Genomic DNA, 17,225 nt, shown 5'->3' on the forward strand with positions numbered 1-17,225 from the left:
TTTGCTTGTTTTCTTTGCTTTGATCTAAAAATTCTAAGTTTGGTGTCATTTTATTATTTTTCTCTTTCCTCATTAAATTCAAAAATATCTTTTCTTTTTTTAATTGAATTTTCAAAAAATCCCTTTAAAAATTCAGATTTTTATTTTTTAAAATTTTTTTTATCTTATCCTAGTTTTAAATTTCAAAATTCAAATTTTTCTCAAAATCTTTTTCCTTTTAGACATAATTTTCGAAATTCTTATCCTATTTTACTATTTTGATTGAAAAATTTTAAGTTTGGTGTTTTCTTGTTAAGAAAGTTTCAATCTTTAAAATTTTAAAATCATATCTTTTTCAAATCTTTTTAATTAATTAGCCATTTTAGCATTCGAGTTATTTATTTATCTTTTTATTTATTTTACTTTTTCTCTTAATTTTCGAAATTTATATTTTATTTTCCAATTATTTTATTTTATTTCTTTCTTTTATTCGGTTGCTTTTAATTAAATAAAATAAAAAAAAATAAAAATATAATTTATTTGCAATTCATTTCAATTCCCTTTTCTCCATCATGGACATAAGTGGAAATGAACAGTCCAGAAGGACTCTGGGGTCATATGCTAACCCCATTACAGCTGCATACGGGAGTAGCATCTGTATACCTCCCATCAAAGCAAGCAGTTTTGAGCTAAATCCTCAGCTCATTATCATGGTGCAGCAAAATTGCCAGTATTCTGGTCTTCCATAGGAAGAACCTACTGAGTTTCTGGCACAGTTCTTACAAATTGCTGACGCAGTACGTGATAAAGAAGTGGATCAGAATGTCTATAGACTATTACTGTTTCCATTTGCTGTAAAAGATCAAGCTAAGAGATGGTTAAATAACCAACCCACAGCAAGCATAAAAACATAAAAATAGTTATCAGACAAATTCCTGAATCAATTTTACCCTACAAAAAGGATGACACAGCTAAGGCTGGACATCCAAGGCTTTAAACAAGAGGATCATGAATCCCTTTATAATGCCTGGGAGAGGTACAGAGGGATGCTAAGGAAATGCCCCTCTGAAATGTTTTCAGAGTGGGTACAGTTAGACATCTTCTACTATGGGCTTACAGAAAAAGCTCAAATGTCCCTAGACTACTCAGCTGGTAGATCTATACACATGAGAAAGACGATTGAAGAGGATCAAGAACTCATAGATACGGTTGCTAGAAATCAACATCTGTACTCAAGCAGTGAGTCCTCCATAAAAGAAGAGGCTATGGCAGTAACTACTGATCCTAATCCTCAAGAACAGATTATTGAACTTAATCAGCAATTGCTCCTTATGACAAAACAATTAGTAGAATTTAAAGAGATGCTCCAAGATACTAAAAATGCTAACAAGAATGTGGAAGCACAATTGAATCAGACAAGACAGCGGCTATCTAAACAGATAACAAAAGAATGTCAAGCTGTTCAACTAAGGAGCGGGAAGACATTGAATAATTTAGCTCAAAGTAGCAGAAAGTCAAGAAAGGAACAACTGACAGAGGATGACCAAACCACTGCCCAAATTTCCTCTGAGGACAGCAAGAGCCCAGAGAAGAATAATTCTGGCATTCAAACACCAGAAAAGGGTGAAAGATTGGCGTCAAACACCCAGTGGATGCCCACTTCTGGCGTTCAAACGCCAGAAAAGGGAGAAAACTTGGCGTTAAACGCCCATTCCTTGCCCAATTCTGGCGTTCAAACGCCAATTAGGGATCAGACACCTGCAAGTGCTGATAGTAACCCCTCTAAGAAGGCTTCTCCAACCACATCTGTAGGGAATAAACCTGCAGCAACTAAGGTTGAAGAATATAAAGCCAAGATGCCTTATCCTCAGAAACTCCGCCAAGCGAAACAGGATAAACAATTTGCCCGCTTTGCAGACTATCTCAGGACTCTTGAAATAAAGATCCCGTTTGAAGAGGCACTTGAGCAAATACCCTCTTATGCTAAGTTCATGAAAGAGATCTTAAGTCATAAGAAGGATTGGAGAGAAACTGAAAAAGTTTTTCTCACTGAAGAATGCAGTGCAGTCATTCTGAAAAGCTTACCAGAGAAGCTTAAAGATCCAGGAAGCTTTATGATACCATGCACGTTAGAGGGTGCTTGTGCCAAGACAGCTCTATGTGACCTTGGAGCAAGTATCAACCTAATACCTGCATCCACTATCAGAAAGCTTGGCTTGACTGAAGAAGTCAAACTAACCCGGATATGTCTTCAACTTATTGATGGCTCCATTAAATATCCATCAGGCATAATTGAGGACATGATTGTCAAGGTTGGGCCATTTGCCTTTCCCACTGACTTTGTAGTGCTGGAAATGGAGGAACACAAGAGTGCAACTCTCATTCTAGGAAGACCTTTCCTACCAACTGGACGAACTCTTATTGATGTACAAAAAGGGGAAGTGACCCTGAGAGTCAATGAGGATGAGTTCAACTTAAATGCTGTCAAAGCTATGCAACACCCAGACACATCAAATGACTGCATGAGCGCTGATATTATTGACTCTTTGGTAGAAGAGATCAATATGACTGAAAGTCTCGAATCAGAGCTAGAGGACATCTTTAAGGATGTTCATCCTGATCTGGAGGAACCAGAGAAAACGGAAGAACCTCTGAAAACTCCTTAGGAAGAGGATAATCCTCATAAACCCGAGCTCAAACCACTACCACCATCCCTGAAATATGCATTTCTGGGAGAAGGTGACACTTTTCCGATGGTCATAAGCTCTGCTTTAAATCCACAGGAAGAGAAAGCACTAATTCAAGTACTGGGGACACACAAGACAGCTCTTGGGTGGTCCATAAGTGATCTTAAGGGCATTAGCCCAGCAAGATGCATGCACAAGATCCTATTGGAGGATGATGCTAAGCCAGTGGTTCAACCACAAAGGCAGCTAAATCCAGCCATGAAGGAGGTGGTGCAGAAAGAGGTCACTAAGTTACTAGAGGCTGGGATTATATATCATATTTCTGATAGCCCCTGGATGAGCCCTGTCCACGTTGTCCCCAAGAAGGGAGGGATGACAATGGTTCATAATGAAAAGAATGAACTGGTTCCTACAAGAACAGTTACAGGGTGGCATATGTGTATTGACTATAGAAGGCTCAATACAGCCACCAGAAAGGATCATTTTCCTTTACCATTCATAGACCAAATGCTAGAGAGACTAGCAGGTCACGAATACTACTGCTTTTTGGATGGCTATTCAGGTTACAACCAAATTGTAGTAGATCCTCAAGACCAAGAGAAAACAGCATTCACATGTCCATCTGGAGTATTTGCCTACAGGAGGATGCCATTTGGTCTGTGTAATTGATGATTGGATTTTTGACGGTTTAGAATTTCACAAATGAATTCTCGTTGCAAGTATAGTTTCTAAACCAACAATAATCCTTTCATACAAAAGATTGTTTGTCACAAGTAACAAACCCCTAAAATTAATAACCGAAGTATTCAAACCTCGGGTCGTTCTCCCTAGGAATTGTAATGAAGTGTCTTGTTATCGGTTGTGAGTTATATTTGGGGTTTTGATATGAAGCATGAAAGATAAATGGTAAGAAAGTAAACTAATGGCTAAAAAGGTCTTGGCAAGGTTGTGAGAATTAGAAGTCCTATCCTAGTTATCCTCCTCGATTGTGACCACAATTGTCCATTGCTACCACTTAGTTAACCTCTAATAATGGAGGAAAGTCAAGTGGATGAATCAACTTGATTCCACAAGTCCTAGCCAACTCCCAAGGGAAAGACTAGCTTTAGTGGTATCTAAATCAATTAGCAACTTCTAATTATCAATCAACAAAGACATTAGATAACTCAAGCGTCACTAATTACTCTACCATAGCCAAGAGGAACAAAATCTATACTAAAATCCAACCAAGCATTTCATCAAACACTTGGAAGGCATAAAAGAAAAGCAAAGTAAATTGATAACAAAAATAGAATCTAACAACAATTATGGCAATGAATTAACAACAACAATCAAAAGGAACACAATTATTATGAATTACCTCTAATTGAATTGAAAGAAAATAGAAGGAGCAAAAGTAGATCTACAACAAAACATAAGAACAACATAAAGGAAACTACAACAAAAGAATAGAAGAAGAATGAATGTAACAACAAGGAATTGAAAGGTAGAAGGAGATGAAAGCATGAATTAAAATCTAGATCTAAGGTTATTGAACTAAACCTAATCCTAATTCTAAAGAGAAGTGAGAGCTTCTCTCTCTAGAAACTAACTCTCACTACTAAGCTAAGCTAAAACTAAACTAATGGTCAAAAGTAAGTAAAGTATGAAAAGTATGAAAAGTATGAAAAGTATGAAAAGTATGTTGATTCCCCTTTAATCCTTGGCTTAAATAGCATCAGAAATGAGTTGGATTGGGCCCACAAGGCTTCTAAAATCGCTGGCCACGTTTTGTTTTAAGTGAACCAGGTGGCAGCAACGGCGCGTGCGCGTACTATGCGCGGTTCAACCATAGCAAATCTTATATCGTTTCGAAGCCCCGGATGTTAGCTTTCCAACCCAACTGGAACCGCATCATTTGGACCTCTGTAGCTCAAGTTATGGCCGATTAAGTGCGAAGAGGTCGGCTTGACAGCTTTCCGGTTCTTCCATTTCTTCATGAGTTCTCCAACTTTTCATGCTCTCTTTCTTCATTCCCTTGATCCAATCTTTGCCTCCTAAACCTTAAATCACTTAACAAACATATCAAGGCATCTAATAGAATCAAGGTGAATTAAATTTAGCTATTTTGAGTCCTAAAAAGCATGTTTTCACATTCAAGCACAATTAAAGGAGAATATACAAAACCATGCTATTTCTTGAATAAATATGGGTAAAAGGTGATAAAATCCCCAAAAATCAATACAAAACAAACCGTCAAATTGGGGTTTGTCAGTAATACACCTGCAACCTTTCATAGGTGCATGCTATCTATTTTCTCTGACATGGTAGAGAAATTTCTGGAAGTCTTCATGGATGACTTCTCAGTATTTGGAGACTCATTCAGTTCCTGTCTTGACCATCTAGCACTTGTTCTGAAAAGGTGCTAAGAGACTAACCTAGTTTTAAACTGGGAGAAATGTCACTTTATGGTGACTGAAGGAATTGTCCTTGGGCACAAAATTTCGAACAAGGGAATAGAGGTGGATCAAGCTAAGGTAGAGGTAATTGAAAAACTACCACCACTTGCCAATGTTAAGGCAATCAGAAGCTTTCTGGGGCATGCAGGATTCTACAGGAGGTTTATAAAGGATTTTTTGAAAATCGGAAAATCTCTGAGCAATCTGCTAGCTACTAACACACCATTTGTCTTTAACACAGGGTGTTTGCAGGCCTTTGAGACTCTGAAGGCTAAGTTGGTCACAGCACCTGTCATTTCTGCACCAAACTGGACATTACCATTCGAATTAATGTGTGATGCCAGTGACCATGCTATTGGTGCAGTATTGGGACAGAGGCATGACAAGCTTCTGCACGTCATTTACTATTCTAGCCGTGTTTTAAATGATGTGCAAAAAAATTACACAACCACAGAAAAAGAGTTGCTTGCAATGGTTTATGCCATTGACAAGTTTAGATCCTATTTAGTAGGTTCAAAAGTGATTGTGTATACTGACCATGCTGCTCTTAAATACCTACTCACAAAGCAGGATTCAAAGCCCAGGCTCATAAGATGGGTGTTGCTTCTGCAAGAGTTTGATATAGAAATAAGAGACAGAAAAGGGACAGAGAACCAGGTAGCTAATCACCTGTCCCGGATAGAACCAGTAGCAGGGGCGTCCCTCCCTCCTACTGAGATATCTGAGACCTTTCCGGATGAGCAACTCTTCGCCATTCAGGAAGCACCATGGTTTGCAGACATTGCAAATTATAAAGCTGTGAGGTTCATACCAAAGGAGTACAGCAGGCAGCAAACAAAAAAACTAATTTCTGATGCAAAATACTACTTATGGGATGAACTAGGGGTGGCAAGCGGGGAAGCCCGCCCCGCCTAGTGAGGCGGTCCCAGAATCCTAGCCCGCCCCGCCTAACGGCGGGCTGGCGGGCCGGCGGGCTAAGCCCGCCAAATATCCTCTTTTTTTTTTTTTTTTACTTTTAACTATTAAATAATATATATAAAGATATAAAAAAATCTCTTTTGTTTTTTACTTTTAACGATTATAATTTCTAAAAGTATAAACAAATTATAATTTTTGTATTCACAAACATTAAAGTCTTTGTAATTATAAATATTATTTCCAAAGCAAAATAAACATAATCTAAAACATAATTAACAATATTGTCTCTAAAACAAAACAAACATAATCTAAAACACCCAATTTTCATCTTCATTCTCTTGTAAGTTGGGTTGGGGAAGTTGGGTTTTGGTAAAAAAATTATAAAAATACCCCTTGCTAAAAAAATACTAAACCCGGCGGGGAAGCCCGCCCCGCCCCGCCAAAGCCCGCCAAAACCAGCGGTTTAAGCGGTGCGGGTTAAGCGGGCTTTTGCTATTTGGCGGTCCCAATTTTCCAGCCCGGCCCGCCTTTTTTGGCGGGTTACGCGGGCCGGCCCGGCGGGTTTAGGCCCGTTTTCCACCCCTAGGATGAACCATATCTCTTTAAGAGATGTGCAGACGGAATGATCCACAGATGCGTGCCCAGAGAAGAGGCACAGAAGATCCTATGGCATTGCCATGGATCATAATATGGAGGACATTTCGGAGGTGAGCGAACAGCCACTAAGGTCCTCCAATGTGGGTTCTACTGGCCTACTCTCCATAGAGATGCCCGAGAGTTTGTGCGTAATTGTGACAGTTGCCAGAGAGCTGGTAACTTACCTCATGGTTATGCCATGCCTCAACAAGGGATCTTAGAGATTGAGTTATTTGATGTATGGGGTATTGACTTCATGAGTCCTTTCCCACCATCATACTCAAACACTTACATTCTGGTGGCAGTAGACTACGTATCTAAATGGGTAGAAGCAATTGTCACACCCACTAATAATACTAAGACAGTGCTGAAGTTCCTCCAGAAATATATCTTCAGCAGATTTGGTGTTCCCAGAGTACTAATCAGTGACGGGGGCACTCATTTCTGCAATAAACAGCTTTACTCTGCTATGGTCCGATATGGAATTAGCCACAAAGTAGCAACTCCATATCATCCACAGACAAATGGGCAGGCTGAAGTCTCTAATAGAGAACTAAAAAAAATCCTGGAACGGACTGTAATTGCCCGTAGAAAGGATTGGGCAAAAAGCTTGGATGATGCTCTGTGGGCATACAGAACAGCATTCAAGACTCCTATATGAACCTCTCCATACCAGCTTGTTTATGGCAAGGCCTGTCATCTGCCCATGGAACTGGAACATAAAGCCTACTCGGCAACCAGATTCCTAAACCTGGATGCCAAGTTAGCTAGCGAGAAAAGATTGCTCCAGCTGAATGAGCTAGAGGAATTCAGACTCAATGCTTTTGAAAATGCAAAGATTTATAAGGAGAAAGCAAAAAGGTGGCATGACAAGAAACTGTCATCTAGAGTCTTTGAACCAGGACAGAAGGTTCTACTGTTTAACTCTAGGCTCAAACTATTCCCCGGGAAATTGAAATCCCGGTGGAGGGGACCATATGTGATTACAAGTGTGTCACCATATGGATATGTTGAGCTTCAGGATATTGACTCTGACAAAAAGTTCATTGTTAATGGACAGAGAATCAAACATTATCTTGAAAGCAATTTTGAGCAAGAATGCTCAAAACTGAGACTAGAATAAAGCTCAGTCAAGGTCCAGCTAAAGATAATAAAGAAGCACTTGCTGGGAGGCAACCCAGCCATTAGCAAGTTAATTGCTTTTTAATTAATACTTATAGAAGTTTGATATAAATTGTCTTCAAGATTAATCATTAGATTGTAGGAATTTACAGAGTTAGAGAAGGATTCAGCGCAAAAAAAGCAGAGAAAAGGAGCTCACTGGCAAGAAAACGCCAGTAAGGGGCATTTTGGGCGTTAAACGCCCCCATTCTGGGCGTTTAACGCCAGTAAAGATACCATTTTGGGCGTTAAACGCTAGAATGGATACCATTCTGGGCGTTTAACGCCAGAATTGTAGCATCCTGGGCGTTCAGAAAAATGCCCAGTAACAAAAGATTTCTGGCGTTTAACGCCAGCCAGGGTACCTGGCTGGGCGTTAAACGCCCACAATGGCCAATATATGGGCATTAAACGCCAAAATGGATACCATTCTGGGCGTTTAACGCCAGAAAGGTAGGGGGAGAGGATTTTGTTTTCGACTTCAAAATTTTTTAGACTTTCATGTTTTGATTCATAATTTTCTGCATAAACATGTTACAAATTTTCTTCATTCACCTTCAATTTTCAAAAATTCAAGAATTTTCTAAACCCCTTTTCAATTTTCTTTCAAATCCTTCCCAAATCTTCTTCAAAAACTCAAATATTTTCTCAATTTCTTTCCAAATCTTTTCCAACTCAGCATATCATGATTCTATTTTTTTTACCAATCATATCTTTATGTCATATCTTTTTCAAATTTTCGAAATCCCTCCCCTCCACTTATGTATACACATTCGGCCATCCCCACCTCTCCACCATTCGAATTTGCCTCACCTCCTATCTCTCTCCTTTCCTTTCTTTTGCTTGAGGGCAAGCAAACCTCTAAGTTTGGTGTGTTTTTCCGTGATCACCGAGCTAAGACTCATTAAGATCATGGCCTCTAAGGGAAAACAAACCAATTCAAGAGGCAAGAATGAGAATACTCCAAAGAGTCTTTGGAATCAAGAGAGGTTCTTAACCAAAGAACATGCAGACCATTACCACAAAATAATGGGTCTGAGGTTAGTGATCCCGGAAGTTAAATTCGATCTGAAAGAAGATGAATACCCGAAGATCCAAGAGCAAATTCGAAACGGAGGATGGGAAATTCTAGCTAATCCTAAGACAAAGGTTAGAAGAAACATGGTTCAGGAATTCTACTCAAATCTGTGGCTGACAGATAAGCAGAGAATAACTGGAACCTCCTTTCATACCTTCCGAACTATGGTCAGAGGGAGGATTATTTACTTCCACCTGGATAAAATAAGAGAGGTCTTCAAACTGCCTCAACTACAAGATGATCCAAAATCCTTTAATAGGAGAATGGTGAGAGTAGATAAGGGGTTGAACCAAGTTCTAGAGGACATATGCCTCCTTGGAACTAAGTGGATAACCAACTCAAAAGGTGTCCCCAATCAACTCAAGAGATGAGATCTCAAACCAGTCGCAAGAGGCTGGTTGGACTTCATTGGGCGTTCTATACTGCCCACTAGCAACCGCTCTGAGGTCACTGTCAAAAGAGCAGTAATGATTCATTGTATTATGCTGGGAAACGAAGTGGAGATTCATCATCTGATTTCTTGTGAGATTTACACAATTGCAAACAAGAACTCCACTGAAGCCAAACTGGCTTACCCAAGCTTAATTTCTCTGCTATGTAAAGATGCTGAGGTAAGGATGGGAGTAGATGAATTCATCCCAATCGAATACCCAATCACCAAGAAGTCAATGGAAAGACAATAAGTGCAAGATAACTCTATCAAAAGGAGGGCGAAGGAGTTCCTCCCAGAAATCCCTAAAATTGACTACTGGACCCGCCTAGAAGCATCTGTCACCAAGATGCAAGAAGCTATAGATCAACTTAAGGAAGAACAGCAGAATCAAAACTACATGCTCTGCAAGCTGCTTAAGGAACAGGAGAAGCAAGGGCGTGAGCTACAAGAGTTGAAGCACCAGAAGCTCTCCCTTGAGGGACTAGACACCCCACAGATTGAAGGAGCATCCACTTCTCAAAATCAAGGTTGTTGAGTCCTAACTCTGTGATAACATTTATTATTAGGAATCTATTTTAAGAGTCATTTATTTTTCTGTTTTTTTTTTTTATTTTCTGTCTTCTATTATTATTGGTCTGCTCTTATATTTATTTTTTAGTCTTATTTTTATTCCATGATTAATAAAATTTAAAGTTTATGCCTTAAAGCTATGAATGTCCTATGAATCTATCACCTTTCTAAAATGACAAATATTTTTAATCACAAAAGAACAAGAAGTACATGAATTTCAAATTATATCTTGAAATTAGTCTAATTACTTTGATGTGGTGGCAATATTTCTTGTCTTTTGAATGAATGCTTGAACAGTGCATATTTTTGAATTTGTTGTTTATGAATGTTAAAATTGTTGGCTCTTGAAAGAATGATGGAAGAGGAAAAATGCTATTGATGATCTGAAAAATCATAAAAATGATTCTTGAAGCAAGAAAAAGCAGTGAATAGAGAAAGCTTGAAAAAAAAAAGAGAAGAAAAAAAGAGAAAGAAAAAGCAAGCAGAAAAAGCCAATAGCCCTTTAAACCAAAAGGCAAGGGTAAAATAAAAAGGATCCAAGGCTTTGAGCATTAATGGATAGGAGGGCCAAGGGGAATAAAATCCTGACCTAAGCGGCTAAATTAAGTTGTCCCTAACTATGTGCTTGTGGCATGAAGGTCCAAGTGAAAAGCTTGAGACTGAGTGGTTAAAGTCGTGATCCAAAGCAAAAGGAGTGTGCTTAAGAACTCTGGACACCTCTAATTGGGGACTTTTAGCTAAGTCATAATCTGAAAAGGTTCACCCAGTTATGTGTCTACGCATTTATGTATCCGGTGGTAATACTAGAAAACAAAGTGCTTAGGGTCACGGCCAAGACTCATAAAGTAACTATGTTCAAGAATCAACATACTGTACTAGGAGAATCAATAACACTATCTAAATTCTGAGTTTCTATAGATGCCAATCATTCTAAACTTCAAAGGAAAATGCGAGATGCCAAAACTATTCAGAAGCAAAAAGCTACTAGCCCCGCTCATCTAATTTGAACGAAGCTTCATTGATATTATGGGATTTATAGTATATTCTCTTCTTTTTATCCTATTTTGTTTTCAGTTGCTTGGGGACAAGCAACAATTTAAGTTTGGTGTTGTGATGGGCGGATAATTTATACGCTTTTTGGCATTGTTTTTAGTATGTTTTTAGTATATTTTAGTTAGTTTTTATTATGTTTTTACTAGTTTTTATTCAAAAATCACATTCTTGGACTTCACTATGAGTTTGTGTGTTTTTCTGGGATTTCAGGTATTTTTTTGCTGAAATTGAGGGACCTGAGCAAAAATCTTATTCAGAGGCTGAAAAAGGACTACAGATGCTGTTGGATTCTGACCCTCCTGCACTCGAAACGAATTTTATCGAGTTACAGAAGCCCAATTGGCGTGCTCTCAATTGCGTTGGAAAGTATACATCTTGGGCTTTCTAGCAATATATAATAGTCCATACTTTGTCCGAGTTTTGATGACGCAAACTGGCGTTTAAACGCCAACTTTCTACCCTATTCTGGCATTAAATGCCAGAACTGGCATAAAAGCTAGAGTTAAACGCCCAAACTGGCACAAAAGCTGGCGTTTAACTCCAAGAAAAGTCTCTACATGTAAAAGCTTCAATGCTCAGTCCAAGCACACACCAAGTGGGCCCCGGAAGTGGATTTCTGCATCATTTACTCATTTCTGTAAACCCTAGGTCACTAGTTCATTATAAATAGGACATTTTACTATTGTATTTTCACCTCATGACAATTTATATTCGAACTTGTATCTTCTACGGCATGAGTCTCTAAACCCCATGGTTGGGGGTGAGGAGCTTTGTTGTGTTTGATGAATTAATGCAATTACTACTGTTTTCCATTCAATCACGCTTGTTTCTATTCTAAGATATTCACTCGCACTTCAACTTGATGAATGTGATGATCCGTGACACTCATCACTATTCTCAACTTATGAACGCGTGCCTAACAACTACTTCCGTTCTACCTTAGACTGAGTGCTTATCTCTTAGCCTCCTGATTCAGATCAGAGTCTTCGTGGTATAGGCTAGAATTATTGGCAGCCATTCTTGAGATCCGAAAAGTCTAAACCTTGTCTGTGGTATTCCGAGTAGGATCTGAGAAGGGATGACTGTGACAAGCTTCAAACTCGCAATTGCTGGGTGTAGTGACAGACGCAAAAGGATCAATGGATCCTATTCCAGCATGAGTGAGAACCGACAGATGATTAGTCGTGCGGTGACAGCGCATTTGGACCATTTTCACTGAGAGGATGGATGGTAGCCATTGACAACGGTGATCCACCAACATACAGCTTGCCATGGAAGGAGCCTTGCGTGCGTGAAGAAGAAGACAGTAAGAAAGCAGAGATTCAGAAGACAAAGCATCTCCAAAACCTCAACATGTTCTCCATTACTGAATCACAAGTACTCTTTATTTCATGTTATTTATTTTTCATAAATACAATCACTCTCATCATTAATCTCCTGCCTAAGATTTACAAAATAGCCATAGCTTGCTTCAAGCCGACAATCTCCGTGGGATCGACCCTTACTCACGTAAAGTATTACTTGGACGACCCAGTGCACTTGCTGGTTAGTTGTGCGGAAGTGTGAATCACAATTTCGTGCACCAATAAGTCATACTTTATCATCTAAAGTAAAATTCAAAATTTAGAGAATCCAAATCCTAGACAAATATATTGTAGGTGGATGTATAACAAATGGTGAAGGTGATATTAAGTTTTTCATGGAGATTCTTATAGTTATATATGCGGTCATATTTGTTCAAAGAAATTTACTTTTAATATTTCTTATTTTTTCGATCTTTAATTTATTTCAATTATTCTATGGTATTTTAAATTCTCATATTTGTTCTCGTAAAAATTTTCAATATCTCGTGTTAAAATTTAACGGTTTTGTTCTAAAAATTTGATTAGATAAAGACTTTTGCAGGCTTTAAATATATAAAAATATGTAATGACTAATTTAATAATTGATATTTATCAAACATTTGTGTAAATCAAAATATATATTTTTGCAGATTTTTTATTATATTTTAATTGGTATAAATATGCTATTTTTCATAATTATCTTAATAATATACCACTACAAGATTTCTACTTGTTTATGGGAGGTTTTTTTTGTGGAAGTTTTAAAAAACTCCCATAACATATTTTATGTATGGCAAAATATAAAACCTCCGTTGATTAAAGTTAGTTTAAACTTTTTAAGCCCAATTTTCTAAACCAATAACCAATCCTTAACCTGCTCTGATTAAATCCAAACAATGCAAATTTAACTCCAACCAAAAACTTGTCCAAAAAATTTCGAAAAGGGAGAAGATTGAGAATGAACCCTAGATCAACTAGCCGCCGCGGTATATTTTTTCGCCATTGTCACCATCAGGCATCAAACTCGCCGTAGCATCTGAGATCAGAGGGAGAGTCACCGGCGACGCCCGCGACGCCATCCTTGCCGAGGTCCAGGAGCAGGTTTCCATCCTCTGCTCCACTTTCTCATGGAAGGAGTCAGATCGAGCCGCCGCCAAGCACGCCACTCACGCGCTCGCTGATCTTGCCAAAAACGGTAAATCCTCCGTTCCTCTTCCTCGATCTCCTAGCGTGTTGCTCCCTTCGTTTCAATTTTTGGCAAATTCGGTCGTGCATGTCTCTAGGTGTAAATCCTTCAGTGGTTGTGTCTTGCAGAGGAAGTGGTGAACGTGATTATCAAATGAGGAGCTATTCCGGCTTTGGTTCAGCAATTAGCACCTCCAAGCTCCTCCCGGCTCCCGTGACAGAAGAAGACCTCGTTCAGAAGCTGTTGCCGTTTGAGCATGAGGTTGAGAAAGTGAGTGCTTTTGCACTTGGACTTCTTGTCGCTGTAGTTGCCACGTTGAAAGTTTCTGAATCGAAGCACTGTTTCAGTATGTTTTCTTTTCTTCTTCAGTTTTTATTTGTTTAAATGTGGAGTGATTCATGTGGTTAAAGTTCTCTGACTAATTTACTGAACTATTTTATCTATGTATCTTCCATTTTGGTTCCTTACTCTCCAAATCAGATTTGACAGAAGCTGGTAACTGGAGTTAAATTTTGGAGCTGAGCACTTTTTTTTCTTTTTGTTTTTACATCTATATATTTTCAGAAATCAGGTTAAAATACATATTCAAGAAATGTTCACATCAGAACAAAGTTAAATATATTCCTGAAATTTCCTTTCTTTCTCAGGTGAAAGCAGTAATGAAATCAAAGTGCTTAATGCTAAAAACACAATGCAGAAAGCAAAGGTAAGATAATATTAGAATAGTAGTTTAACATGAAATAATTTTAGCAGGATCAATTAACAAACTTAATATTGTGGTTTTCAGGAAAAGAATCTAAAGAATTCCAGAGAGAAGCAACAATTCTCCACAGAGTCTTCAATAACTTCTATGTGTGTGGTGGAAACTGCAGGTGGAGTTGCGAGTCCCGGTGCTTCTGGATCACTTTAATGTGACTTATATAAGTGAATTTGGTGCTCCAGAATTTTGGTACTTTAGTTACAATTTCAATTTCAAATGAATATATGTCTCAATTTATATGTTAATGCAAAAGGCTTGCACATTTTTCTAGGTCCGCTATTTTCACATTTCTGGAACGATTTCTGCTTATGAGAGCTTGACTCTTCGAGGTTATGATGTTGTTGCTGTTGTTTTGGAAGATCATGGCCTTCTAAACGAGGGTTCGAATAATGTCTTATATGCGAAACAAGTAAGCTTGATCATACTAGTTGCTATATTTGCTTTCTACTTGTGGCATTACATAAAGAGAAATCTTCATACTCTTGAAGGATAAGCTATGTTCCTTATTTTTGTCTCGATTTTTCTTCTGTTCTTCAGTATGATCTTTACTTATATACTTTTGTTCACTTCTTCATGCAGACTTCCTGTTCTAGTGCTACCCCCTGTTCCAAAAGGTTTGTTTTGAGTGGAATATTTGGTTTCATCCTCAAAATTTTTTTGGTTAATTGCCATTTGTCTTTTATCTTTTGTTATTACTATATTTATCTATTTAGTTATTTTTAATAATGCTTCTTAAATCTATGAATTTTTATTTTGCAATACTACGTGGAATATCTTAGGAGACCAAACTATCTTGAACTTGCTGCACTTAGTGTTTATTTTAGAATTAGAGTCATGAATTCTATACAATTACTACAGATGTCATTATATGGTGATAAGTGATAACTTGTTACTACATGATTCTAGTTTGTTGGTTTTTTTAAAGGCTCAGAGAACAGAAGTTGTAGCTCTGCTATTTGATGCATGTGCTAGTTGGTGGACTCAAGAACCTAATGCTATATTACAGGTCATCCTCTCTTCTTTCTTTCTGCTTCTTCTTCTCTCTCTCTTTTTCTCTCTCTCCAGCTGATTATTCTGAAATATGTTCTTTATGTCTTTCTTTTATTGTTGGATGGGATTGTAAAATTGTTGGCTGATAGTAGAAAAAATATTGGTGGTTATTTTGCTTGTAGTAGTGTACTTAGACTTGGTATGTATCTTGCTATTATATGCCAAATCTTTGCAAAGCTTATTAAGAGTTGGGCTAGTGTATTAAAGCTTTGTATGTATGTCCTGTCTTAACTACTAAACAATAAACATAACCTAAAAGACCATGTTCTTTGCTAATGATGTTGACCCTCTTCAATCTTATGTGCTAATTTGATTAGATTATTTGATTAATATGCAGGAGTGGAAGCTAGGGGATTCTTTTTTGGCCCCTCAATAGCATTAGCCATTGGTTCAAAGTTTGTTCCTTTGCGCAAACCTCGAAAGCTACCAGGTACATATGTTCTGTCAATATTTGTTGATTAGCTGACTGAAACAGAAACCAAAGCATCCATGAAAAAACTAGGTTGAAAATATGTTCTTAAGCTATCATATCGATTTTGAAAACTACCATGCTTGCATTCAATATTTAGAAGCAGGACATAACATGTTGCTTAGTTTTGCTTTAAGTTACATTGGCCAAATAGATTTTGATCATTTTAGTTCGTAAATTGTCATATAATGCTTGTTCTTTTAGCTATTCCGTCCTTCTCCTCTACAAATTTTAGTTGTGTTATTCTGTTTCGTTAATGATGCTACTTAACTCGTGGTTCATATTTAGGTGAAGTAATTTCAGAAAAATATGATCTAGAATATGGAAGTGATTATTTGGAGATGCATGTTGGTGCTGTGAAACATGGTGACAAAGCCATTGTTATTGATGATTTGGTGGCTACAGGTGGAACTCTATCTGCAGCAATTACTCTCTTAAGTAACTTCCACCCTTCTAATATTATCATTTTTTCCACTTTATATATAATATTCTTTTCTCTTTTCTTTAATTAATTAGCGAGTTTAATTGTTATGTAGTTACAATGTAAACATTATAATAATGTTAGAGAGACAAAAAAAAATCCAAATAATTCAAATTTGCTTTATTTAGTCTTTTAAAAAAAAAATAAGTTTTATCCATTTTTGACTTAAGACTTTTGTTTTTCGAGACTTTTCGTTTACATTATTATTCAATGATGTGCTTGCAGTTATAAGACTTTAAACATTAAATATAGTAAATAGTCAAGTAAAACACTTGAAAATGACACTACATCTATGTTGTCTCAAATATGCTATAAAATACTAGTGTTTCATTGGTTTTAGTCATAGATCTTAATCATAAATATATACATAATTTATATTAATAGTTAATATTACATTATTACTAGAACAACATTATTTTTAGAATACTTAAAAATTTTTCATATGGTTTGCACCATAAAAGAATAAATAAATAATAATAAAGAAAAATATGATATAAGGTTGTGTGAAATTGTTTTCGTAGAACGTGGTGGTGCTATTAAAGTTTGGGCTTGGGCCAATTTCATAATCATAACATTGTGCTTTCAAGGGAAAAGATATGAATATAGGAGCAGCAAGTAAATTTTTACACCTTTTAATGAGTATGTATAATTCAAAGGTTTGCCTCTCCATTCCCTCTGCAGTTATTCAATACTGTTTTGAATTTCTGATGCAAGTGTGTGTTTCTTCTTTGTTCAGTGTGCTACAGAAAAGTGTTGGAGAGTACTGCTTCCACCACTGCAAAGCAGCACCTGTTGTCATCGTTCCTGAAAAAGGTTTACAATGTGCCTCTGTCATTCTTTTCAGAGTTATATTCTCTTGTAACTGAATATTAAAATCTTGAAGGAGTTCCATTTCCTTGATTGGCAGATGCTGGGGATGCATCAATATTATAGTGAAGCTTTGTACGTATGTCAATTGGCCTTGTTAATATATCTAACAGTCA

General features: G+C 37.3%; 1 protein-coding gene across 1 annotated transcript; it reads left to right on the top strand.

Annotated features, from left to right (window-relative positions):
- Positions 1-13,635: 13,635 nt before the first annotated feature.
- LOC107615060 (uncharacterized) lies at positions 13,636-14,554 on the top strand. Its single transcript, XM_016317178.3, has 4 exons — positions 13,636-13,828; positions 14,130-14,188; positions 14,270-14,354; positions 14,514-14,554. Exons 1-4 carry the CDS (start codon positions 13,636-13,638, stop codon positions 14,552-14,554), a joined length of 378 nt encoding a protein of 125 aa, XP_016172664.3.
- Positions 14,555-17,225: the final 2,671 nt, after the last annotated feature.

The sequence above is a fragment of the Arachis ipaensis genome, chromosome B9, assembly GCF_059453495.1.
Source record: "Arachis ipaensis isolate K30076 ecotype BB chromosome B9, ASM5945349v1, whole genome shotgun sequence".
Taxonomy (NCBI): Eukaryota; Viridiplantae; Streptophyta; class Magnoliopsida; order Fabales; family Fabaceae; genus Arachis; species Arachis ipaensis.

Excerpts from the sequence above, each read along its gene's own strand:
- LOC107615060 (XM_016317178.3), top strand. The coding sequence starts at position 13,636 with ATGAGGAGCTATTCCGGCTTTGGTTCAGCAATTAGCACCTCCAAGCTC. Across the intron at positions 13,829-14,129 it reads TGAATCGAAGCACTGTTTCA|GTGAAAGCAGTAATGAAATC; the intron begins GTATGTTTTCTT and ends TTTCTTTCTCAG. Across the intron at positions 14,189-14,269 it reads ACACAATGCAGAAAGCAAAG|GAAAAGAATCTAAAGAATTC; the intron begins GTAAGATAATAT and ends TGTGGTTTTCAG.